This window comes from Leuresthes tenuis, unplaced genomic scaffold, assembly GCF_036924035.1.
Source record: "Leuresthes tenuis unplaced genomic scaffold, fLeuTen1.0.hap1 SCAF_11, whole genome shotgun sequence".
Taxonomy (NCBI): domain Eukaryota; kingdom Metazoa; phylum Chordata; class Actinopteri; order Atheriniformes; family Atherinopsidae; genus Leuresthes; species Leuresthes tenuis.
This window is the reverse complement of record NW_027325365.1, coordinates 7214346-7242104: the sequence shown is the minus strand read 5'-3', so window position 1 is coordinate 7242104 and position 27759 is coordinate 7214346. Positions and strand designations below refer to the sequence as shown.

The 27759-nt window shown below is 37.6% G+C and overlaps 1 protein-coding gene across 2 annotated transcripts; it reads left to right on the top strand.

The window, feature by feature from the left end:
- On the top strand, nucleotides 1-27759 carry glrbb (glycine receptor, beta b). Of its 2 annotated transcripts, none has more exons than XM_072395242.1 (10): nucleotides 1-315; nucleotides 3943-4081; nucleotides 6546-6652; nucleotides 8990-9057; nucleotides 12684-12910; nucleotides 14239-14321; nucleotides 14767-14907; nucleotides 18189-18341; nucleotides 22765-23057; nucleotides 26626-27759. In XM_072395242.1, the coding sequence occupies exons 2-10, from the start codon at nucleotides 3960-3962 to the stop codon at nucleotides 26920-26922; spliced, it is 1491 nt and encodes a 496-aa protein (XP_072251343.1). In that variant the 5' UTR covers nucleotides 1-315; nucleotides 3943-3959; the 3' UTR covers nucleotides 26923-27759. The 2 variants fall into 2 exon arrangements, with proteins under 2 accessions (XP_072251343.1, XP_072251344.1); XM_072395243.1 differs by lacking the exon at nucleotides 1-315 and adding an exon at nucleotides 420-505.

Here is a 27759-nt window from a genome sequence, read left to right as displayed (position 1 = left end):
GCATGACAGGTACACGCAAGCCTCCATCTTGGGCATCCCGAGCTGAGGCGAAAGGGCAGAAACTGATTCAAAAATAACAACAAGCGGGCGGGGAAGCAATAAAAAAAGAGAAAAAATTGGCAATTTGCCGAGATGTTGTCTAACTTTTTTCCCCCATTAAATTATACTTAACAAATCGCTTCACAGAAGTGAGCGTAAAACAGAATGGAAATGAAAGCCAGCGACTGGTCTGGAAGGCTCTGATAAGGATTACTTGTACACTCAGCTTATTAGGACACCGCGTACAGAGGAACTGACAGGTGACAAAGCCAAACGGTGAGTGGAACAACGTAGCGTGTTTTGTGATAAACCGTCTGTTATGTTCATAACATGTAGCCATGACGTGAAATCGCACGCCCATGTCCATATGTATTGGCATGTTCTTCCTTCATTCCCCCGTCATGGTGGTCGCTGCTTTCTGTGTTGTTCCCATGCTCCCCTCTCTCTCCTGATGCTTAGGCTTCGGGTAAGTATCAGCTTCTTTTACTTACTTTTCTTCTGTTAGAAAGCGAGACATTGCAACGTGCAGCCACAGGTTGTGAGAGCTCCGATAGTTGGTTTGTTTTGAACTGTCTGTATAAAATTATTTTCTTGATCACTGCACAGGCCCTTCCTATTGGGTTTAAGCAGTAAATATAGATAGCAATTAGTGCATTGAAGCATGCAATCGTGAAATTTCGTGGAGCCAAGTTTTGTGGAGTTTATTCGAATTAAATCAAATAGGTGTATTGTATTACTATTAAAATTGATTGCTTTGAAAGTATCTCTCCTTTATCAAAATATTCCCCACTCCATATATTAATTACATTCCACATGATGTGTTTTTATGGCTCAGGATATACATATGAAGCGTGAGTTGAGTTTATAAGGCAGAATGTACATTGTATGAGCTTAGAGCAGTGGGGCAGACAATGTACTGCTGCTTGAGTCACTGTATGACAAAGTATTTGCACTTTTAACAATGCCAGCTATAAAACAGAGAAATGCAATGTTCTTCAGTGGTGGCACAGTGTTGACTCAGCCAGTGCCAAGGTCGAGTTATGGTCTCAGCTCATCTCACATTTCTGTTTTGTTCAGTGTGCTTGTTCATAATGAGCAGGTTATTACTTATTTTAAAAAAAATGTTCCAAAAGCAGAAAGAGCTTTGCACAGATTAGTGTTAGCTTTTGTTCAAGATGAACAAAAATAAATCATGCAATATTTAACACCACAAAACAGGAAAGAAACACTTTGATGAAGACCAAGTGTTACTGGCAATATTAGGGGATAAAGATTCAGCTTTGCAAATATGTTACAAGTATGCTTACAAAAATTCCCACATTGGTGTTTGGCTCTTGAAGGGATCTCAGAATAGACATATTTTCAGTCAAACTAGACTGTACAACATTGAGCTAATAGACTGGGTACAAGATCATGTTTGAAGCATGTACAATGATAATGTCTTCGGAGTCATAGGCTATGACACATGGCTGCAATTCCTCTACTGTTTTTTTGTCAAGTGCTACACCCCACTTGGCGTGGACATGATAACATCTGGAGAACATATGATAATCGAGCTTCTGCTGACACAAATCAGATATATTTTCATCTTTGTTGGAGCTCGAAAATTTTCATTTTGCATGTTTTATCTCCTACCTCATCTTGTTCCTCTCACAAAAGTGAAAAAAACGTTGCGTTGATAAGGCTCATTCTGAATTTCTCACAGTATTTTGTCCAAGACTATCCTATATTACAGGTCTGAGAGAGAGAGCGCCATAAGCAGCTGTTGTAACAAAGTATGCCACAATCAAAGATATTGTGACGGTTGCTCTTTTTTTTTTCGGGACAGCCCAATATCACACAGTGTATACCCTGAATATGTGTTGACTTCAAACTCCTGACACTATCCATTAAGAATGTCTTTTTTGACCAACAAGAGAAGATAGAAGAATAAATCTTTTTTTTAAAGTCTTAACATCACCTCTTTTTTAAGTTTTGAAATTTAAAACTTTGAATGATTATATCACTCCAAAGGTTGCATCTCTAATGCATGCTAAATGTTTGTGTCTGAGGGGATGTTCTGAGTGGTACTATCAAACTTTTTGAATGTATTTTGAGTTGTAATAAAAACTGTCTGTAATGGGGATTGCAAACTTTTTCTAGTGTTCTGAGACTGCGTTTGTTATCTTGAAAAGTATAGGAGATGGAACTTGTAGGTCACGGAGGAAAGTTGTCCTTAAGAAATTAAATGTTGTTACTGAGTCAAACACAAACACTACTCTGGTTGTTGCCATCTGTAATTTGTGAGCTAGCAATGATTTATGTCAGCCAGCTGAACATTCCACAAACTTTATCAAATCGATAAAGCATTATGTTTACATTGAGACAAACTGCTCAAAAGTGAGGTATGGAAATAGTTCTACTGGGGAAGATGATGATCAATGTGCAGGTGAGAAGTAGACAGAGAGTTACAGGGACCAAGGCAATGAGGAGGAGGGAGAATGTGTCTCTGTATGGACAATTAACTGCCTCAGTTATTATACAGGCTTGCTGGCAGGATGTGTGTTGGTGAGGAGAGACTGTTCTCCTTATGGTTAGTCTCAGTGTCCCTATATGATGAAAGGGTACCGCTTTCCTAGATGGGGCATGAATCACACAGGTACCATGGTTGCCAGCTGATTAATGGTCCCTATCCAGAAATGCAAAAAGGCACTGTCTATGATAAAAAATTAAATATCTCTGTCAGCTCACAGGACTATATCATCTACTATCTGCCTACATGTAAGTGTGATGTTAGGAAGGTTCAAAAACTTTATAAAGGAATTATAAATCAAACTAAATATTTGGAAAACAGCCCTAGTATGCCTTCTCTTTTACAGGTTCTGGATTTATTATACTTTATTTCAGTCATCCTTTAAAGGTCACATTCAGCTGACAAGTCCCGAATGACTATTGTCATTCAGGTGTATTGCTCCAATGATTGAATTTCTGCTTGATCTTGCTCTGCTTTAGCAAACCCGTTCAGACTTATTAATTATTTTTCCAATGTTTACTGTATGTGCCATGCATACAGAGTAATATGTTATGCTTCTGTCAAAAAAAGTAAAAGGCAGTTCTGGTGTTCAGTAAACAGATAAAATTGTATTCACTCACCAATGCTAAGATATTTTGGAATGTGAAAAGAAAACACCCAGGTTATTTAATAGTTGACCTTTAAAGGGGAACTCCGGTATTTTTAAACCTAGACCTTATTTCTGGCATGAAATATGTTTATCTACACACGAGAACAGTTTGGTGAAAGTCGGCATCCTTCGGAAGATATTTAGATTCCTCTAGATCCATATAACGGAGTGCATGGGGGCATAGATATGCAGCCTCTAAATAAGGCATTATCTGTCTTTATTTCAACAATACTTTAAGACGAATGAATGAAAACTATTCATGTTCGTGTTCATTCACTCCGATAAGGAGGTCCATCGTACTCAAAGTTGTTGTCCATGTCGTCAAAATCTGATGAATATCCTGTCATGTTGCACAAAACTATCAGTAACAAACTACGTGTGAAGTTGGCCGACTGTCACAGAGCACGGACTAAATAAGCTGTGCTGCAGCAGCGCGCGTTGATGATGTCATCCCAGTAGACGAGTGTGTAGAAAGCCCTCTATAAGCCCCCAATATATATAGCCACCAATAACAACAATACAGCAGCTATGAGCTATCAGTGCAATAGTACACGTTCATTCATTCATTCATTCATCTTAAAGTATTGTTGAAAAAAAGACAGATAATGCCTTATTTAGAGGCTGTATTGTCTCTGCCCTATTCTCTCCCATTATATGGGCCTATGCGGAGTTCTCCTTTAAGCCTGAGATGTTTAAATTCTGTGTTTTCTAAACAATCGATTACATTTTTGTTCTTCCACAGAACCAACTTACACCACAATGGGCATGAAGAAGGTTGCCATATTTCTCTTGGTCCTCTCTCTTTGTCTAGAGGCAGTATCTGCCAAAGAAAAAGGAACTAAGAAGGGAAAGAAGAAAGGGAAACAGGTTTACTGTCCATCGTAAGTACTGAATAAATGGCAATATGTGTCATACAGCATAGCAGGCAATATACGGGACTGTATTTACTTAATTTAGAATTTATTATAGATACTCAGCACATGGATAATGACAACAAAGGTTAACAACACAGCATAAATTAAAATCTATACCAGGTTGACCAGTCCCACCAGTATGGATCAAGCTCTAAAAATGCAGCCGGCAGCATTAAAAAAAAAAAAAAAGTATGTTTACTGCTAGGAAGTTTCCTCTGCCAAGCTGCGTGACTCAAAACCTCCAACTCTAACCATGAAGAATGTCTGTTTTAAGTTTTTAGTACTCAAGCTAAAGGCAAGATAACCCTGATGACATCACCAGTGGTTGTTCTTTCAGGTTTCACAAAGCTCCTGCAGAGCCACTGAAGATATTATCCAAGTGTTTTTATGGGCTGAGTTATGCTCTCAAGGACTCATACGACCTATACGTACGAAACTGGATGAGTTTTTTTAAGGGGCACCATTGATTGCATTTGAGCATTCAATGAAAGCATGTTTTACAACTGATGGATCTTACTTTCCGGGCTGACTTTTCAATATTCACCACTGAGTTCTGACTGTATTTTCAGTATATTTCACTCAGATCAATGGGCTTTCCAGAATCTCACTAAAAGACGTTGATAACCCAGATCATTTGCAATGTGTAAGTTCTGAAATAAGAGTTGCATTGGTTGAATTAAATACGTGAATTCTGTAAGTGTCACAAAAAAGAATAAACAATATTTGCCATGCCTTTAGAGGGTCATTTATCTCTATGTATTGAATAACTACACCCTCTACTTCCTTAAATGGTAACAAATGGCTCTATGATGAAACTTCTTGATATGAGCAATAACACGTTTGATGTGGTATTGGCAAGTAGCACAATTTGTGACATATTTCATGTTTAATACTGGAGGCCTTTCTGAATCAAGGAAACCACTTGGTTCCAGTTAAGCTCTTGTGCTTGAGGTTGTCAGGAAGGTCGGTTAAAAGAGAGGGAAGAAAAATAAGTTTTGTTGGTGGGAATTATGCATTTCACTTTGATCAGGGGAACCACAGAACATATACACACTGAGCAGCACTTACTTCAGCTCACTTCAACTCATCCTCAGTGCGTGATAAGGTTTACATAATGCTATGTAAAGTGCTTTTAGAAGGGGAAATTCTTTGTCAGGAGAATTCATTGCCACCCATGAGGAGGCTTTATGTTTCTCCTGTCCCTGCTGCCAGATCCTGTCCTCCCCTCTCTTTCAACGTTGTTTTGTTATTAGATGATGTTTGGCTGAATGTCTGTGAAAGTCACCACTTTGTTATGGTGGTAATTTCAAAAATTGCAGAATGGTTCAGAAAATTAAAATACAATATAACAATACATTATTTGCCAGGACATGTCATTTACAACTAATATGGCATATTCTCTAATCCAGGTTTAGTAAAATTTCTTATGAATCACTTTGTGAATATCAGTTGGTGCTTTTGTTTTCTGTGTGGTGTCGGAATGTTCTCTCAGTGCTTGATTGGGTTTTCCCCAGATGCTCCAGTTTCCTCCCACAGTCCAGACATTTATATAGTCTGTGATCACTCTAAACTGACCAAGGTGTAGATGTGAGCCTGAGCCTGCTTCAGTGTCTCTGTTTCTCTTGCCAAGAGTGTATACTGTTTCTAATCTAATGTTTGCTGAGATAGGATCCAATTCCCACTTTAACCCTGAGCTGGATAAAGAGAAATGGCTTATGGATGGACGGTCATGACTCAGGTGGTTGTGTGGTTGTTCTTCAGTCAAAGAGATCTGTGGTTTTATCCCAGCCCCTCAACATGTCATAGTGTCCTTGGGCAAGACACTGAGCAACCACATTGCTTTGATATGCTCATCCATGTGTGTTTGTAGAGAATAAAGCTCTTTATATGCAGAGTGTTGATTTTTTTGTATGAATACGTGAATGATAAGCACATTGTAAAGTATTTAAAGCATGTAAGAGTGTGGATCATTGGATGGATAGTTTAGATTTCTAATTAAATTTGTTTAATCAATATTGTGTACTGGAATAACTCATGGGTAGATGAAGCTTTTGACAGCAGAATGAACAAACTTGCTAGCAAGGGTATAGATTTAATAATGATTCGATATAAATGTGCTGAAGATTCCCATTTTTCCTAGATGATCCCAAAAATGTCCCAACTGTCTCAGGGCTGTGTCATCTTTCCTGGTCATGATTTGGAAACATTTCTGAACAGCACATCTCATTTAAAAACATTGCTTTACTATAACATTTGCTGGGTGGTCCAAGTCTTAAAAGCCAATTTAATCCCATGGTAGTAGCACTCTCCGCTTATAGTTTAATCAAAGAGTACACAGAGCAGCTACAAGTGAGTGCACTATGCATCTGTGTTGTTCATCTATCAGGAATTTGAACTGCTAAAGTTCCCTCTCTGTCTTCTTTGTTTGCAGACAGCTGTCATCTGAGGATCTGGCTCGAGTCCCTGCAAATTCAACCAGTAACATCTTGAATAGGTTACTGATCAGCTATGATCCCAGAATAAGGCCCAACTTCAAAGGCAAGTCTCTTGCCCTCTTTATCTGCCTTTTTCATTTTGATTTACGTTTGAGCTGAACTACTGTCATGCTAATTAAAAGTATGTATCTCCAGATTCCTTTTCAGGATGTGGTGCCGGAACGAGCATGCTGTAAATGTGCAGACATAAAAATGCTTTTCTTGTTCTGCATATGCATATTTAATATAAGCTCCTACAGAATTACAGGCAATGGTCTTGATTTGACTATAGTGAAAAATGTTAGCATTTCAGACTCTCAGTGGCTATCAAACACATAGAACTGTATAAGTATTTTCATAGTTTTGTTTTTAAGACTTTTTGAAATATAAAAATATGAAAAAAGAAAAATGTCCATTTCACTTCACTAATTTGGACTAGTTCTTGTAAATTTTTTCTTCTTAAACCCCTAATTTCTTTACATTAGAGGTTGTACCACCAAAAAATAAATCCTTTAGAGTCTCTTATTGAACATCATTTAGATTAGCTTCCATCATTTCATCTATAAGCCAAATATAAAGTTTGCATTTGTGTTTTTGGGTGAGATATCTAAGGGATTAAAGGTATGGAAGCTATATAGATCAAAATGAATGAATCTGAACAAAAAGTGCAGTTGAAACCTATGACTTTAATTCATGGATTTTTCACAAATTTTAAAAAATACAAAAGAAAAGCACATAAAAAATGTGATGTACGAAAATGTACTGGGACTCTGCTGCATTTGATATGCTGCAATCTGCTCTTAGTTTGACTGAAAAACAACAGAGATAAGGAGCACATTGAATGCTTTCAGACCCTTTCAAGTTGGAGTGTTTTTATTTCACTCGTTCCCCAATGTTCAGGCGGTGTGACCAGATTGTTGTCCTGTGCTGACAAAGAGCTAGGGACATAGACATGGAAATGCAAGATAATTCCAAAAATACATGATATCATCTTGATAGCAAGTACGAAGAAAATATTCCTAATTCTAGAATTTGAAAATTCAAAGTTACACATTGATATTTCAGAGTGATCTTTCTCTTCACTCAACACCAGTCTTTGACTTAGTGTCTCAGTAGCTGAAGAATGAATATTTCCCAACATAGTAAAATGTAAGTGCGTCTTTCACAAAATGAACCATAATCACACAGCTTTTGAATATGAATTATGCAAACTTTACTTGAATGTTATGAACATTGCTTATGTTAATAAAAGTAATTAGAATTTCCTTCGGAGAAATTAACCTGAATGAAACCCTGAATCTTTAAATCTGACGGTCTTTGTTTCATTCTTCACTGTCCAGGAAGTAACCGTCTCAGTGAGAGTTTACTGGTGGCCGCTTTGTCTGTTTGACTGATAGCTTTACCAGTCTTCAGGTGAATCTGCAGATAGTTTCCATCCCATGGCACAAGGCAGTCAGAGCTGTATCTGGAACCCTTTGTTTGAAGTGTAGTGAGCAGACTCATTCCCTCCCTGACTGCCTGTTACTGGTCCAGCAGCCAAACATCTGCTCTTGATTTTAGGGTGGGCTGAAAGCTCCCTGTCCATTAACATCCATGTCATAATCTCCCAAATTCACTTCTAAACTGTGCCTTGTGCATTGCTTTGCCAAGGCTTATAAAATGGTGAGCTGCTTTTATCTATAGAGAATTTCAAGGTTATACCAAAAGCTATCATGAATATTAATTATTTAGTTGGTTGAATGAATGCAAGGAAGATATGGGCCTTATGTCACCCACACATTAAGTGCATTATTTTAGGATTCACAGAGTTTTTCCAGGGGCACTGAGGCATTAGGTAAACACCTCAAAGGAAATGATTTATTCAAGCGGGCTGAGGACTCTGCTTTCATAGAGGCTTTTATTAGTTTATGCAAAAGGGCAAGTGAGGAGAGATGCCAGCATAAAAGTATTTGGCATTAGTGTGGCAAAGGGATGAGATGCTAATGAAAAAGGATTTTTGTTTCTTGCAACGTTGAGTATTTCACCAGGTACAGTAAGTATAGATGAAGGCTACTAGCCTTATAAACAAGGCCCAGAGCCCCTCTTGACACTGACTCTCTACCTCCCCCCTCCAGACCCTCTGCGTTACATTAACGCGCAGTCTATCCTGTATATATATCCAGATTCTGTATATATATCTATATTGTCTGCACCAACTACACCAAGTCAAACTCCTTGTAAGTGCAAACCTACTTGGCAATAAACTTGTTTCTGATTCTGATTCTGGTAACAAAGAAAGACTTGGTTTTATAGAGTACGTTGAACTGTGAAGTAGAAGCACATTGATGCTTCCATCTCATTGCAAAAGTAAGTGGATACAAAACTCAATACTACAATTTTTTTTTTTTTTATCTCAATCCAGGAATTCCTGTGGAGGACAGAGTGAACATTTTCATCAACAGCTTTGGCTCGATCCAAGAAACAACCATGGTAAGATTTCAATTCAATTCCACCACATCCCGACTGTATTGATAGTCAATGCTTCTGCCAATCATAAGCATAGTCCGAAAGCTGAAAACTCCTTGAACTTGCAAGTTTTAGGAGGAATGAATCTGTATATTTCCTAGAGGGCATTAGAACATTTAGCAGTGAATCACTATGAAGACTGCCATTTCCATGCCTCATTAATCTGATGCCTTAATTACTGATAAAGAAGTGCAATTTGAATACTAATAACCATATTAAACTCAAGGACATCGCTGTGTTGACTCCTGATCACTCACAAAACAATAAAGAGATCTTTGCTGATTAAAGAGGGCCAGTTTACCAGTTTTTTTTTAATATATAAAGGTGCTGAAGAGAAACCAAAAATATTAAGTGATGTACAATCAAGCGATACAGTAACATAGTCATTTTGAACTGACTGTGTTCACACATTTTCCATGACCAAGTGTCTCTCAGACCTATTGGGTGCTTTTCATTAAGGTGTATGAACAGCTGAAATTACACCAAAACTTCAAATCCATGGTTAAGAAGATAGGTCACTGGACTAAATCCGATTAAACACTACAGTTTGAAATATCAACATCTTTATGCAATCAAAATGTCAAAATGTAACAAAATAAAGGGAAAAAGGGATGAAGCCAATACAAAGACACAATTAGACAAAGGGAGATAAACTGGAGACGTAAAACACACCCAGGTAGTAGGACACTCGAGAAAGAAGGAAAACAGAGATGTGGGGAGTGAGCAGAAAAATAAATAAGACAGACGAGGGGAAAAGAAATTAGAGGAGGAACGGCTAAAATTAAGACAGTAAGTGAGCAAGTAGACTACACAAAAAAAAGGACAGTGGGGGAAAAACATAGAAAAGAAGATGCAATCACAGAAGGGAAAAGAAGTGCCAAGGAAAAGAGAGTGGAAGAGAAAGAGGCATGCACAACTCTCACACACCACCTTCCAAGTTCCCCCTGGATATCCCTAAAACAGTGAAAGTTAACAAGGTTTGAGACAATTCAGGGAGGAGGAAGAATCGTCAGCTTGTCACCTTTCCCCCCAATTTATCACTCTGTGGTGTGTCTGATCTTAGGAAACCTCCCTTCTATCATTTACACCTCCCTCAGCCAAACACCAGCAAACGTCCACAGTATTTAACACATATATTTTCACCTTATGATTGAAGAGCTCAGCAGAGAACTCCTAATTTGTTGCTGCGAGATGGAATAAATTGCAGCCATGTGTTTTTTTTGCTGGTTCGTAGCATAGAGTTTTCATTGCTGATTACAACACACAGTTGTGTTAAATCTCCCTGGAATCGAATCCTGTACTGGCAGCTTGATAGTTAGTCAGAGTGACGATTTATTTCCTTGTCTGGTTTTCAGAGATGCAAAGGTGTGGGAATTGGGTTGCATCTCAGTCAGACAGAAAAAAGCATGCAGAGGCTCTTTGTGCTGTCACTTGAGGACTAGATAGACTGCAGTCTAAATTAGGCTTGGTAGAATCGTCAGCTTGCATTCTAAAATTAGATATCAACAATTGGACCACAGGGTGTTTTGCAAATTAATGCATAGTCTTGGTTACTGCTTAATTTATAGATTATCCTGAGACATCCCTGTATAATATGACGTTAGCTGAATTGTTTAAATAGTTGCTTATATAACTGCCTGTTCTTAATGTTTACACAATAGTACGTAAACAAAGCTTTCAAATGGTTTCTCTTCCATGCAGCAAGATGCACCAAAATTATCAGTCTGCATAGGTAAACATTAACTGTTTAATATGTAGGTTTACAGTGCTGGGCAAAATCTTGTAACAATGTTCATTACTTTCCATTTCCATTTTTCTTTTATCTTTCAAAGTGGTCCTGAGCAATAGTTTCACACACTTTAATCTTTTTAAAACTTTTCTTTAAGTATTTCTTTGGACACTAGCTGCTTTTTTACTTATTTTCAGTTCAGCCATTGTACCTGACCTTTTTAAGACACATATTCTTGTGAAGCTATTTAACACTGACCTTTAAATCATTCAATCACAAAAAAACACCTAACTAACCATTGATCTTAGCAAAGAACTAAATTCATCTTTTGACACGTGTAAGTCACTACACGTAAGAATGACACTTTTTTGCCAATTATTTTAGTTACATCTGTGAAGAAACACAAAGTTATCACATTGTCACAAACATGATATAAAGTTGTAGAGCTTTTGCACCAACTAGGTGATTCGCAAAGAGCTATTAGCCAGAAACTCGGTATATCTTGGCATGATGTGAGATGTGTTCTCTGGACAAAAGGGGGAAAAACTAACAAGTGTCAGGCCTAATCTGCAGCAGATGAAAGGATTCTGAAAGTAAAGTCCTGAAGAAATAGAAAACAATCCAGCAAAGACTTGACACAAGACCTGAGACCTGCATGTGGACTGAGCCATCTACTGTTCACTAAAGTTTAATCAAAAGTGAGGGTGGCTGTCAAAAGTCATTCTTAGTGAGGAGAAACTGGGAGAAAAGTCTGAGGTATGCCAAACGACACAAGAACTGACCTGAAAATCAGTGGCAACAGATCTGATGGGGTGATGAATCCTCCCCAGAGCTCGGACCACAACATTATTGAAGCTGTGTGGGATCCACTTGACAACGAATGGAAGAAAAGGCAGCCAACATCTAAAGAAGTTTGATATTGTATATTCTGCTGAGAATTTCAAGTGAATTATGTTGGGGTCTTCTCACCACAAATAAGTAAGTTCACAGGAAATATGACATTGTCATTACTTACTATAAAATAATCTTGATAATCTTAAAATAACCTTGTCTGTCCTTGGTATTTTTAATGGCTTTAAATAAAGTATGGAAATATGGAATAACTTTAAAGAACCAATCATTTAGAAAATAATTCTGTAATAAACTCTTAATGAAAGAGGGGGAAAAGGTGATGGTTGACAATACTGTATGGTTGAAGTTTATTTATACCCCTCCTCTCAAAAAAGAAAAAAAAAGTTGCACAAGAAGCTGGACTTTTGCCAGGTTTATGACATATTTGACACGTCATCTATCTTCACCCTCGAAATGAATTGTCCAGCTTGTCACAGAACAGCCAAGTGATACTTTCCCACCAGCAAGAATGTAGACATTTCACTAATAAACTCACTAATGTGGTGTTGCTGTGATAACATTTGACCCTTGAACTGTGCAGCTCCCTACATGTTACGCTGCATGTTTGAGCTGCAGTTGTAAAATGTCACTCTGCAGTTTTGATGGTTTAGAAGTTTGTTTTGAGAAAAAGACCCGCACCCTCTTTTTAAACTGACAACAAGGAAGGGCAGTGTTTCTGGAAAATACAAAAGTAAAATACAAAAGCAAAGAGATTTTTTTAAAATGTTTTCATGCCTCTTTAAGTCACCACATATTTTTGTGAGTATTACATGTTTTGAACGTCTTATTTCTCAGAGACTCAAAGCAAAGGTTCACTCACTTTTGCCTGGCACAAATTTAAGGAAATACCTAATTTTGTTCCACTGATAGATTTTACCTGTTGCCATCAATCCCTCTGAGAGCAACCAACTCGAGTTGACATGAAACTTAACCATGCATGTTTGTACTTGTCTGGTGTTGAAACTGACAGGATTACAGAGTCAACATCTTCCTGCGGCAGCGCTGGAATGACCCCAGGCTAAGGCTCCCAGATGACTTCAAGTCAGATTCACTTACTGTTGATCCCAAGATGTTCAAATGTCTCTGGAAACCTGACCTTTTCTTTGCTAACGAGAAGAGCGCTAACTTTCATGATGTTACCCAAGAGAACATTCTCCTCTTCATCTTCCGTAGTGGAGATGTCCTCATCAGTATGAGGTAATGCTTTAGCTTTTTTAAATTTTTTATATTTATAATTTTTTTGGCTGGCCGTGATTATGATTAATGTAATGTAAAGATGACATTGCAGTTTTACACCCTTACAGTTTATGGAATGGTACCATTGCACACAAAACAGACAATATCATAAAAGCCTGAGTAAACACATTCCAATAAAAACAATGGAGACGGTGGGATTTTGATTAAAGGTCCGCCTCACATAGCATTTTACTGTTTATCATATATCTCACATTCAACTATTACTCAGATTATGGCTATCAGGCACACAGATGTTTCCTATAAATTTAATCACATGTTTTTTAAACATCACATGTGTTGTACGTGTGTAATAAATAAAAATGTTGTTGAGACATTCACACATTAAAACTTGTTGAAGTCACTTGTGTGTTATAGCTCCACCACCCAGTCCTGTGTGAGTTGTTTCTACCTGGCCAGCACCTGAGATGTTGCGGTCACATGATGCAAGGTGCAAATGGCTGCGAAATTCAAGAAAGTGAAAAGCAAATTGTCTTCTGTTTAACTATTAGAAATGTCAGCCTCTGATGGTTACGACACAACAACCCATCTCTGACCAAATTACTGACATGAATGTGCTTTCAAGCTGAATAATGTAGCCCCCAGAAACCCAGAATAGTTATATTCTTCTGATTTTCATGTTGCTGTCGACACATCTGCTAAAAGACTAAATACATGATAGAATTTTAGGCTTAGTTAAATTTTTTAGAAAAATTTAGACAATTCTATGTTACTATGAGTAAGCTCTTTCAACTTATAAAGGACTTTTTCCAGTGATTACAGAAGCTTAAGGTTCTGAGCCTGAAATCTCAAACAATAATAATAATGTTGATGTGTACAGAATTTGGTAAAAACCTTTATTCTTTCAAGGAACTTAGTGATAAGTATTTGGAGCACTAGCTGCAGTGCACTGTATTGGGTTTCAGTCACCTCAGGATAATCCAAGAGGTATATAATTTTGAGTATGTGTCTTGATCAGCATGGTTGCATGTCCCTGCCTCTCGCCCAATGACAGCTGGGACAGACTCCAGCCCCCCACAACCCTAAACTAGATTAAGCGGGTATAGAAAATAGATGGATGGATATATGGTGTCTTGATTATTCTGTGCAAATGCACCAATCCTAAAAAAGAGACATCTGGCTAATCCCTGAAATCCTGTGAGATCTCAAGATTACACCATGTTTTTGCTAACTGTTCCCAATTGTGTAACAGCAATTGTATATACAGAGGGTAAATAAATCAGGGAATTAAAAAAAAGGCTAACAACTATGTTTTCTTCATACACTTTCAGGTTGTCCGTCACCCTGTCTTGTCCGCTAGATCTGACCTTGTTTCCGATGGATACACAGAGGTGTAAAATGCAACTAGAAAGTTGTGAGTTGTTCTGAAATAATGCCACCTTAAGGCAGTATTTGTATATCATTTCAGTTCACTTCTTTGTTTGTGTGTATTTTGGAGATAAAGTAGTAATGAGCATAGAGGTTTTTTTTTTGTTTGATTGTTTTTTTTAAGTAGTTGTTTGGGCAGGTAAATAAGGGTATTTTTTTTTAGAAGGAAATTTAAATTGCAAACACTTAGAACTAAGAATAAATCATCATATTCTATGGGTTGTTGTGAGAGTCTCACAGCTAACTGAGTTTGACGATAGTTATTGCATCTTGTTTAAAACTTCGGTTTTAAATGAACAGTGTCGTTACTATCTAATGCCAAACCAGACTGCTGAGGAGTAAGATTTTCTGTATGTCGCAAGTGGCTTTAACTTGCGTATGAATATGCATTTTTGGATATGCATATGTGACTTGGTATCTCTATTTTCCAGTTGGATACACTACAGATGACCTGCAGTTCATGTGGCAGACAGGGGACCCTGTTCAAATGGATGCTATAGCTCTGCCACAGTTTGATATCAGACAAGAAGATATTGAATATGGAAACTGCACCAAATTCTATGAAGGAACAGGTACTGTCTAATACAATAATATAAAAGTTGTATTTTTTTTCAGAAAGAAAGCATTTATACCTGCATCTTTCAAAATATTCATCTTAGCTATGGTAGTGAAAATCGGCAAGGATGCCCCTTTTGATTAGACCTAATTAAAAATGAATATTCACACGAGATCGACCAACTTTATTTGGATAATTTTTAGCAATAATGATAACTAAGACATTAACTTAAGCTGTGAGTTTATTCAGTCAATAATTAGGTTTACTGTACAATGGTCTTCTTTTTGTGCAATGACAGGTTCCCAGGCTGCAGCAATGAGGCAGAATGCGCTATGTGAAAATGGTTGCAGGATTTATATTTCAGAAGAGCTTAATTCCTAACTGCTTTTGAGGTCACCGGGATTTTCTACACATTTTCCATTTTTGTGCTCTGTCGCTTTCTGTTTTCAAAGTGGTTTCAACTGACCTGACTGGCTAGTAAATGGACACACAGACATAAAAACACACTCTCGCACAAGTTATTTACAGCTTTAGGAAAGCTGAACAAACGCTAATAAATACCTGATGAGATTTAGTTTTCTGGATGGAGAAGATTTTCAGTATTATTCAGGAAGGTTGCAAAAGTCACAAACACCAAGAAAGCAGCCAGACACTAGGATGTTATTTTAGAGGTTGTTATGATTTTATAATATTTAACAAAACTCATTCCCTCTTGTGGATAAAACCTAACCAAACCCAACCAAGAAGAAAGTGAAAAAGTGAAAAGGAAGCTGTGAACAAAAAAGGGAAACAAGTAATTTTCCCAAACTCATCTTGAACCAAAGTCTCAAGATCCAATATGCTGCGACTCTATGCCATTCAACCTTCCCTTTTTTAATCATGGATGAGTAATAACTGCAGAATGACCTTTTACAGTTTGTACTCCACATTCAATTATGATGTGGCTGATGTGTCCGAGCACCAACAGAAAATGTAGTGCATAATTCAGTAATGCTAGAAGCTTTAAAAAAACGGAATTATTAAATGCCTTAGGATGAGCAGCGGTTTATATTCTTGGTAATAAATACCCATGTACTAATCAATTTTCTAATCTGTGTTCTAATAGCTGCAGGACCAGCACAGTAATTCAGACGTGGCTGCAAATCAGGTCCATGCAAGATTAGTATTTTTGTGCATAATCAATATCACCAACTTAATGCATTTCTCATAGCAACACAGTGCATTCAGTTTCTGCTGCTGTGACTTTGACAAGTAACTAGTGTACAAAAAAAGTGGTTAAAAGGCAATTTTATACAGCCACTCCAGCCCTCCAAATGGAGCCTCCTTTTGTGTTAGATTAGGTTAGATGTGCGATCCAGATTACCGTGGCATTCAAGCCAGGTTGAAAAAAAATCCGACTTTCTGACACTGAACAGTTGGCTTGATGCTCAATATACCTTGTTAACCCAATAATCTCACTTCAAAGTACGTCCTTCAGCAAACTAAAAAGAATAAAATGCACCAAACTACCTGATAAAGTTAATAATTACAACTGTATTTCATAGATTCAGATGGCTGAAGAGAAGTCCCCATTTTATAGTAGTCATATGGCTGGGTTTATGTTGAAGGTTGATTTTTAGATTAACAGACATCTATAAGGAATTTTCTTATGTTGACTTTTGATCTATACTAACAAAACCCGGGTTCTCTTTCAATTCTAATGACTAAAATGCCTTATGTTTATATTTGAGGTCAAACAAATATGATGAATGCATTTCCATCCTCAAATATTTACAAAGCCATACCATATGTTTTCAAAATTAAATTGGTTACATGTATGTCTACTTGCTAAGCAGCCTTAGTCTTACTGATCTAGTTGATACAGTAAAAATAAGCACACCTTTGGACAGCTCCTGTCTGCTCACCTGCATGCAGATATGTCTCTCTGCAACATAACAATTTCTAAAACAAATTCAGGAAATTATAGTAAAGTGACTGCTTGTTCTTTTGTTGTATGCATACACTACACCCATCTTTCGATGAAAATGTCATTGTAACGTCTTCTATGTGATTGCACAGAGGAGAGCATAGAGCCCTTCTGTAGCTGCGATAAACTGAACATACTATAACCCATGCACAGCTTTTCACACTGTGCATGGTTGCAGGATGTTGGCAGAGCTAAAAACACTTAATATTTCTATAATAAATTAAACTACACAAGTAAATAAAATATTCTGGTACTGTGCCATATACATATTCAGAACTACATGGATGCAAAAATGTAATTAGCTATAAATTGAGGAAACTCTTAGCCAAAAGAACGGGTATGACCTCATTGCTCTCGCACTTGGGAGGCACATTGCTGGCTATGAGTCAGGCTTTCAAGTGGTTGCCATAGTTACCTGGCTAGACACAAAGATCACCTCTGTTTATGACTGGTTCAAGTCTGCTCTGTGACACGGGGGGCCCTTATTTGCTGTATAAAGCCAAAGAGATCACCAGACCAATTATATATTACTTCAGCCCATACTCTCTACCATCCCATTAGACAAACAATCAAAACTAAATAAGAAGGCACAGAGTTCTGCTTCAGTAGGGACAAGACATGTTTATGGGTGCTTTTTTCATACTAGCTATGTAGTCTATGTTTCCAACAGAATTTAATCGTAAAAAGGTGGAAAGTTATAATTGAATGACACATTGTTTGGCTAAGGATCATACTTTAAAACACAAAAAAAGATTAGTCAAGAACAAGTGTAGTTCTCCCTCAGAACTGGTACATTATGGGTTGTGGGCAGAGGTCTACTGGATTCTGCCTTGTGTCCCCAAAGAAGCCCTAACCTTTGCTGAAATTATTTAAAGTCTTTTCTCTCCACTGTCTTTTCCCTTTTTTCTACTTATGCTTTCTTGATTCTGACAGTGGACTTTGCTTTGCGCACACAAGCTGTACTTTGCTTTGTTCTTGGGCAAAAGGCGACACATCTGAGAGAGGATTTAACCTGGCTGCTATTTTCCCCCTCAATGCCTAGTCTGGCTTTAAAAGTCAAAGTCATTCAGGGACTGGTTCTCTCACCATCTCTCTTTTAGTTTCAGAGCTGGATGTTTTTCAGTACACATTTCCAGACCAAATGAGCCACCATATGCAATAAAATGCATTCAGATCCACAAAGATATTCTAATACCACCAATAATATTGCTCTTTGTAAGGCTAGGCCATCTCATCCAACATGAAGACCCAGTATCATAGGATGATGCTGTTATGTAATTTGAACTCCATTATTGCCTCTTTAAATTGTTTTTTCCTCCTTCCTCATACAGGATACTACACTTGTGTGGAGGTTATCTTTACCCTACGCCGACAGGTTGGCTTCTACATGATGGGTGTTTATGCCCCCACTCTGCTTATTGTAGTTCTCTCCTGGCTGTCCTTCTGGATCAACCCTGATGCGAGTGCTGCCAGGGTTCCTTTGGGTATGTACTGTTTCATCAACTCCACCATATTCCACTGATGTTTACCAGTACATTAAATGTGTAAAGAACTCTGCTCATCCATTTGGCAGTAGTGCATGACTAAACATTAAAGTAGATTTAAAAAAAGAGTGTTGTTTAGAATGCCTTTATTATGGAGGTATTTTGATGATAAAACTGCTCTTGAAGAAGATTTCTGTCAGACAGCAATAGGTAGAATACGGGAGGCAATAAACAGAAACCACTCTAAAGGATTTGGATGTTTTTATTGATCAGTAACTTTGCGGCCCCAATTATCTCTATCATGACATCATTAATCACGTTGACACCATGAAGGACTTTATCTGTCAAGTGTGTCCAGTGTTTGTGATAAATCCTTGAACATAACTGTAATTGACAGATGGGAACTGCTAAAGTGATGCCAGAAGCACTTGCAGTATCTTGTGTAGGTCTTAATATTCACGACTTTGTTACAGGAGTTTAAACCCATGTTTAATTGCAATTACATATTTTTTGTGTTTTGCATGTATTTGTTACTTGAGAGTTAGGCCAAGGAAACTATAGCTACCTGCTAGTGGCAACAACCAATTTTTAGGCCTATAAAAATACAGGTAACAGGCACCAATTTATAAATATTGCAACTGTTAGTTTGTTTTTGGAAATAAATGCAACCTGTTGTTTCTGGTAAGGAGCATGTATTAAATCGTACTCAGAGTGGTCATAAAGTGGGACAAAGGAAAGTCATGAAACGATCAGCTGGCCAACAAGACATCATGACACACCTGATCCCTATTAACCCATTTAATGAAAGATTGTCCCAAACCAGAAAAGCACACAATGTGTCAACCCTGAGGATGATTCAGTGACATTACTAGAAAGCGGGGAATAAATAATGCTACGGTGCTGTGCTGATAAAGCCTTTTACTCATGGAGCAGGATATAATGCTTTCCCCTCTTTGTACTTAAAAAAAAAAAAATCTCTATCCATAGAGAAAAGCACAACACAGCTAAAACAATACAAGCCCCACAGTGACAGCTAACTATGGAGAGAATTTGAAGTTGATATAATGTGTATGTTTGTGTAGTTGCTCTATGCATTCCTGCTTGCTCTTGGGATGTCTTAAGTATGCGCAGACCCTGAATTTTAACTTCAGGATTTAAGCAAAAGCTGTAAGATTAGTCTCTATGTTTATGTCTCCGTCCATTTCAATCAAAATACTAAACATGTCTGCTTAAAAAAACAAGTTTTGGTTATTTTCTAGAGCATATCAATTCAGCAACACTTAAAACACACTACATATAACTTACACCATTGAATGTATTTTAAAGTATTATAATTAGTTTACTTTCATAAACAGGCCAAAAAGGGGACTGGATTTAGCCTTGGATCAGATTTCTGCATAATACCCACTTGTTATTTAACAGCACTTGCATGCAGAAGTGCTCTGTAATGTCTTCAGCAAGGTTCTCCTTTTTTCATATCCTCCACACAAAAACTAAGCAGATAATTGAGGTAGGAGGCAGAGGTAATGGGTAAGCATTTCTTACAAAATGGCACTCCAGTCCCAGCAAGCGACATGGTGTGATGTACTGTCACATTCTCTATAGAGGACACAAATTATACACACTTTCCTCTTTATTGTCAAAACCTTTATTGTTCACTGCCATATGTAATCTCCCCTTCATAGCTGAAGGTCAGCCAGTAATCATGGGAAATAATATTTTGATGTGATATATTATTACAGGGTCAATTTTAATGCAATTTTAAGTTTTTTCTAACTTAACCATCTTGATTATAATACCTAGCATGAGCCAATTACTTTTCAATATTGAGCACAAACCGTAGCACAAACTGTATGCAAAAATATAATATCAAATAAAAGTTATGTAAACGCACAAGTCGTCAGGACGAGACTTGAGCTGGACTCTTCCACTTGGTGGGTGTATATCGCCACCCCAGCACCTTTGCCCAATAAATGTGATGCAACAATCTAAAATGTGTATATTTCCCAAAGTGCTGCCACACTGTGAAGTTGTTCTTGTGTGCTTTTGTATGAAAAAAACAAATACAATGTCTGTGGACATAAAGCAGTAGAATAAATAAATCTAGATATTTCATGTTTTGTTGTAGGACTAGGTTATGGAAAAAGGTCTGTTAATAAGTTTAGTGGAGGTGCTATATTGCTGATGTCTCCTGTTGCTATGCCAACAAAGGGGAGATAGCAGCGGAGGAAAGCTTTCTGCATTTGCTTTTGACAGAAAGCACTGCGCTTGACAAAATACTTGCATCTTTTTGTACTGGACCTTTAAATAGCATTGTGTTTTTGTTCATGAACTGAGGAAATAACATGTAAAAGCCAGATGAAAAGTCCGTGTTAGTTTCTATCCTTGGCTATGGCATTTGAGATTGCATAGAAAAAGGGACAAACAGACGAAGCAGTGATCTTATGGGTTTATTCACCAAGACTCAAACTCTTACCATCACATATTCATTGATCATCATTTTTGTTTTTTGCGCTTAAATGCCTCAAACATCTTCCTTTTTTTGTAAATCAACAAGCATTTGCCTCAAAATCTGTGATACTTGTAAATGTTGATATTTTCTCATAAAACAGAAACTAAATGAATTGATTCATGAAGTAATTTATAGAATAATGTGAAATTAATGACTGTTTAATTTGCTAAACTACCCACACTACTGACAAAAATACAATATGTAGCACATACATCCTTCTTTCCTTTGCAATATGCATTATATTTAATTATTTTGCTTTATGCTTTTTCTATGAATGTGTCATTACACATTTCTTCATGCTTTGTCATATATTTCCAAAATTCAAACTCACACTCTAATGTAGTTCTAGCTGTAAAAATGTAAATTGCTTTCAACTTTGTATTTTCTTCTCCTCCATAATGCAGCCCAGGTGTAATATGTCAGTGTCACCTACAGTATCACACTGTTACTGCTGTATTTGTGAGAAGGACTACATGGATAAGCTAATCCATTTTTATCCCACTTCAGTCATCCACTGTCTCCTTTTCTCCATCCTCACCCCAGTTGTTTATCACCACTTTCATTCCACCATCACCCCAAATCCTGCTGGAAGCCTCCTCTCTAAATAAGATCAGCCCAGGTCAGCCATCACTCAGGTGTGTCTGTGCTAAGATTATCATGTGTTTGTGTGTCAGTGTAAATGTGTATGAATGCATTCATGTGTTCATTTCACTTGGAATGTGGAATTTTACAGAAACAGTTTGCTTTCTCCCTATGAAGAATGTGAACCAATTTAACAGTGAAGATTAATTTGCCATAACAGAAATACATTGTATGTTAGCCATGTTTTCTTCTAATATAAAAACTATTTGTTCAAACAAGTGAGTGTGTTACTGGAGAACAAGGCAACAAAGCTTTTTTGTGCCACTTTTCCCTCTGTTCAATGATAATAGGTTGGCTTCCAGCATTAATATTTATACCAGTGATAAAGGAGCTGTTTGATTAGAACTCCAGAATCCTTTACAGACCATTCTTTAATAAGTGACCATAATGAGACTAAGAGACTAAACCTGTCAGTCATTTAAATGTATTTATAGTTACCTTGAAGAATAATTTCTCTTTGCAAAAAAAAAACAGACGTGAGAGAAAAAGATGTGTGGAGCCCTTCATTGGTGGTTCGAACCCCTTCTAAGAGTGTCTGTGATTACTGTGTTTCTGCTGCAGCTTGAAAGAGTTGCTACTGTGTCAGGGAAATCTCTAACCTGTAATCCTGCTGGCTATCAGAGATAAAAACTGTTTAAAATTACTCTCTCATTAGGGTTGTCTGAGCTCTGAACAAAAGAGGTAAAGGAGCAGTTGTGAATCCCAATTGCAGATATGTTCTCAGGAAATCTTTTGTGTACATTTTATTACAGCTTTTCTGCAGATAAGGAGATGCAGTTTTTCACTTGGAAAGAATAAATGTGGAATTTAATTTTGTTTAATTGTGTTTCATAAACGGAAACTAACAAAGACAAACTCTTTGTTGTGGCACCTTAGTTAAACTTAATGAGATGACTTTGACACAGATGACACAAAATGTTCCCATATAACACCAAATAACAAAAATGAAATAGCCCAAAGCGGACATTAAAAATGTTTCTAGATTTGTCTTATTTTACTTGTACTGTGATCTGCTTATCTTTTTAGGCACTTCAATTTGATCTTCATCAGGGCATTTGTCACTTTGTTCAGAAAAAATGGAACAAAATTTGTGACCAAAGATTTTACTGATACATGTTGTTATAAATAGATACTGAATTAATGTTGTAGTATTAATATTGTATCAACAAAAGTATAATTTCCTTAATAATTCCCAAACTCAGGTAGTTATATCTAACTTTTACACATTTTGCTGTCTGACAAGGTTACTTATGCTTCCCCTCTGTACAGGTATCCTCTCAGTGCTCTCTCTGTCCTCTGAGTGTACCTCCTTGGCTTCTGAGCTGCCCAAAGTGTCCTACGTCAAGGCCATTGACATCTGGCTCATTGCTTGCCTGCTGTTTGGTTTCGCCTCGCTTGTGGAGTATGCTGTGGTTCAAGTGATGCTCAACAGCCCCAAGCGCATCGAGGCAGAGAAGGCCAAGATAGCATCCAAGGAGAAGGCTGCTGGAAAGATCCCTGCTGCCAGGAACAACACAGTCAACGGGACCGGAGGGACTCCACTTCATGTCAGCACCTTGCATGTCAGTGAAGTTGGTTTGATACCTTGTGCACGTGTGTGTGTAGATCTGTAATACGATTGTTGCTATGTCAGCTCATTCCACATTATTTTCAGGCTCTTAAAATAGTCTTTTAATATACTGTTGAACCCTTTTAATTCTGAAGCTTTTGGATTTTGTTTTAGGATTGGCCGATGCAGACACCCTGTTCTGCAACAATGTTTAGGGGCAATGTTCCCAGTTAATTTCCAGCCAGGGTTGGTTATGTCTCTCCACTCTTCCCCTCCTTGTTTCTTATCAACATTGACACTGTAACAATAAAAAAAAGGCAAATTGCCTACATCTAATGCTTATAAAGAAAATAAACAATTTGTACTTTATCTTATATATAACAGAAGTCCCCCTTCTAGTTGTTACTTGAGGCACGACAGTGGTACCAGAGCAAACTACTGCAGCTTAGTATTATCACTTTATCCTGGAAGTAACAGTGGAAGTGTAGCCAGCAGTGTAGCCAACAGCTCACTGATTTCATAGAAACAGTTAATCTTTGCAGCTCCACAAGCTTGACAATGAAAACTATAAACTTAGAAAACCTAAGATGCTTATTGACGGGGTTCTTCTCACCTTGTAACAATAAGAAATTCTATTGTCAGTTTAACCCAAAGAAATTCATATTGAAGTTTGTTCAGAGCCAAAAACCAAAACATAGATAGATAATTTCATTCTTCATGGGGATAGAATAATGAGTAGTTTATGTCACGTGTGACTTGACTTCTGTTGCATTTTGCAAAAAAATGTTAAGAAGCCCCCATATGTGCTAATGTCCCAGATAATCACCAAAGCATTTTGATGATGAAAGTGCTTTGTGCAAATGAGCTTTCTCCAATGGGTGGCAGGGCTCACCCTTAGGGATACGGTGAGGAGCTCAGTCATCCGAGAGGGGCTCAGAATAGAGTCGTGCTCCTCTGCATTGAAAGGAGCCAGTTGAGCGAGTTCATGCATCAGGTCTGGATGCCTCCCTGGGGAGGTGTTTTTAGCTCACTGAGAGGAGGCCTGAAAGCAGGAGAGACTATATATTTTTGCTGGCTTTGATACAACTCAGTGCGTCCTCTGAAGAGCTGGAGAAGGTGGAGAGGGAAAGGAAGGTCTGGGGATCTCTGCTCAGACTGATGGATGGATGGATGGATGGATGGATGGATGGATGGATGGATGGATGGATGGATGGATGGATGGATGGATGGATGGATGGATGGATGGATGGATGGAGCATAATGTTGTTTTGAGTGTAAAATAAGTATTTGGATGCTGGAGTTCACACATATGATTCTCTGTTACCTAACACCCTCAGTAACGCACAGTAAAATGCCAAAATGATTTCTTCAGATCCAACACCTGCTGGCAGTTTTGCAAGATCAAATCTAAATGCAAAACAGGGAAATCCAGTCATTAAAAATTGACATTCTCCATTTCACGCACATCCATTGCTGAGTCAGGCTGAAAGTCTGACAATTGTATGCACGTCATTGAGAATGCAGAATGTGTTGGTCCTCCAATCGTATGCCTAATTGAAACTAATTTACTTCTGAGTCGGTGTGTGTCCGAACCACATTTGGTTTGGGAGGATTACGATATTCCATTGAAGTTTAATAGGCTTTCTTGTCAAAACCAAATCAGAATAATGAAGCTTTAATGAGCTTAATGACTTCACCGAGTAAGCATCCGTAGCCTGATTAGATCCTGTTCACTCCGCAGGCCTGTGAGTGAACAGGAAGTCTCAGTGAAGTCGATGAAAGGGATTTTTCAGATGACGTGGAACTAAATCTGCCAGCAGATTGTTTTGTATAACCACAGGTTGTGATGGCATGTAGAGGGTATAGAGAGGTTATAAGACCCATCAAGTGAGAGAACAACCATATTAGGCAACATTATAGAGAACAAAGATAATCTAATTTTGGCTCCAACAATCTTTGTTCTCTTAAAATAACAAGTAGATTTGATTTATCAGCATGAGTTCTGTCCAAGATTCAGGATCAAACAGCTCCTTCACTACATTTTCAAAGTGTTGTCTGTTTTCAGTCGACTGAAACCAGCTTAGAAGGTCTAATTTAAATGTTTTTTTCATTTAAATCAAAGCCTACATGCATTGTTGATATTTGAGGTGTCAGATGTTTGTAAAAGGAAGTGGAGCATTCAATTACTTTTGCCAAATAAAGACTGTTGAAAAATTGTAGTGTCAGAGTACTTTTACGTGATAATTTGTGTGATTAGGCCACAGGCGAGAAATTTATGAGGAAAACACAGCTGTTCACCAATATAGGAAGTGCATACCTAGGGTCTTGTAGCCTAAGTCTGATGGAATACAATCTTGTCAGAGAACTTAAAAATGCATTTGTAATTTTGGGCAAGTCTGTACATCAATCCATGGAAACATCCTTAAAATGGGACCAAAGTGGGCTTTACTCCAAATTGCTTTTTGGTGGCTAAGACTTAGTTTTAGGACTTGGGTTAGACTTTTGCTAAACAGAATCCTAACTTGTGTGACTTATTAGATTAACACTGGTACTGGTTGTATGGATTTGATATAAAAAAGACTCTCAAGATGTGTTCAGTTTTTTTTTTGTTTTTTTTTAATGACTATTCAGCTTAGATTCACTTCAAGATTTGTGTTAGGCCCACTGCATGGAATTTAAATCAATGCACTAATAAGGATGCTGTGCAAGCTTGTGTGTGTGTTTGTGAGTATGTGTGTATGTCAAAATATGCTCCATCAGCAAAGGTTGTTGGTGCCATCTGCTGTGCTCCTATGACTCTATAGTGTCTAAATATTTCTCCATTTTTACATGTATGCGATATATACTAGCCTGATGGAGATGCATAGAGGTTTTAAGACTAAAATCAATTGCTATGGAGTAGATTCCAGAAAAATTAAAGACATCCACATTCTTTTCAAAGATGGATGGTGTGTAAAAATACAGAAAAATAGTCAATAAAACCAGGCAAAGAGCAGGTAGGTGTCAAACACTGAAGCAAGAACTAAGCCATAATTAGGATATAACAATTTGAAGCACAGTCACTGAGAGAAAAGGGGCTGGTTTGTAAACCAGAGTGAAAAAATGAGGAACGTGGGGAGGAGGGAATGTTGTCAGGTGTCTTGAGGTGGTAGGAAAATACTGATGGCAGCTACAAGAGGACAGGTTAATGGCAGAAATCCACAAGGACCAGAATGTACAGAATGAGTTAATCTGCAACTGCAGATATGTTCTCTCTTTTATTATATATACACTGATAAACTTTACAAGTGTTGAGTTTCTATCACAGCCCCCTAAATTTTTTGAAAATTACACCATTCCACTTCGACTTTGTCATTGAGTGTTTTACTGCATGTATAGTGAAGGCCATGAAGATTAGTATCATCTAAGCAGCTAAAACAACTTTAGGAATGCTTAGAGCATTTTGGTTTGACTTGTCTGCTTCAGGGTAGGCCAGCAGCACATGCAGAATCTAATCTCATGTTTCACAAAGACAAATGTATTTTATGATGAAATGATGCTAAATGATACATTTTAATTTATCTTATCTATCTGGTTCTTAGGTTGCTGAGACCCGCTGCAAGAAGGTGTGCACCTCTAAGTCAGACCTGAGGACCAATGACTTCAGCATTGTGGGTTCGCTCCCAAGGGACTTTGAACTGTCAAATTTTGACTGCTATGGGAAACCCATTGATACCGGCACTGCTCTTGGCAAATCCCAGGCCAAGAACAACAAGAAACCTCCTCCTCCAAAGCCTGTCATCCCCTCCGCTGCCAAAAGAGTTGACCTGTACGCCAGAGCTCTCTTCCCTTTCTCCTTTCTTTTCTTTAATGTGATTTACTGGTCCATATACTTGTGATTATCTTGTTCTATTGTGCCTGCACTCCACTTTCACGAGGTCATCATAGATCAGATTTCATACAAAGAGTTCAGCTCCAAAATGAGAAATGAGAACTTCTCTTATACAGATTTACTGCTGATAAGAAACTAAAAGCACTATGCATTATTACTACATTAATGTGCACATAAAAAAAGACAATTTGTATCTCAAACAATGACTACAACCTAATGTTTGTTATCTTTCCTAAAATAGATATATATCATCTTAGACTGAATTTATTTGTCTTTTGATAGTGGTACTAGAGAGAGAAATACAGGATTGCTGGAATAAAACTGTTGTGATGAATGCTGTGAAAACAAATCCACAGAGATTGTTTGTGTAAGAACAGCGCTGAAGATACACAGATATATTGAAGAGCATTGTAAATATCTATTTGAATTTTTGCCCATGCCCAGTGGGAGTATGCTTGCAAGGTTAATAAGTTAAAGCATTTTATTTAAGCTTCAATGCAAAGTGTAGCATTGTAATTGTCTGCATGTTAAAAAATATTGCATGTATATGAAGGAATAAATATAAAAATACATATAGTATTTATTACATTTTATTATGCTTATGATTTGCTCTTGAAAAGACAAATGGATATGTGAAAGAGTCCTGTTCCTGTTCAGATGGTCACATGACACTGCCACATGACACTGCCACATGACACTGCCACATAATAAATGTAATACCTCCCACCTGTAGCCTGTGTAAATGGGTCACTATTGAGCTATGGCCATGTGTTTGTGAAATTTACAATGAAAGAAAAATAAAAGATCAAATGACTTTTCACCATTTGATGTGATTAAAAATCAA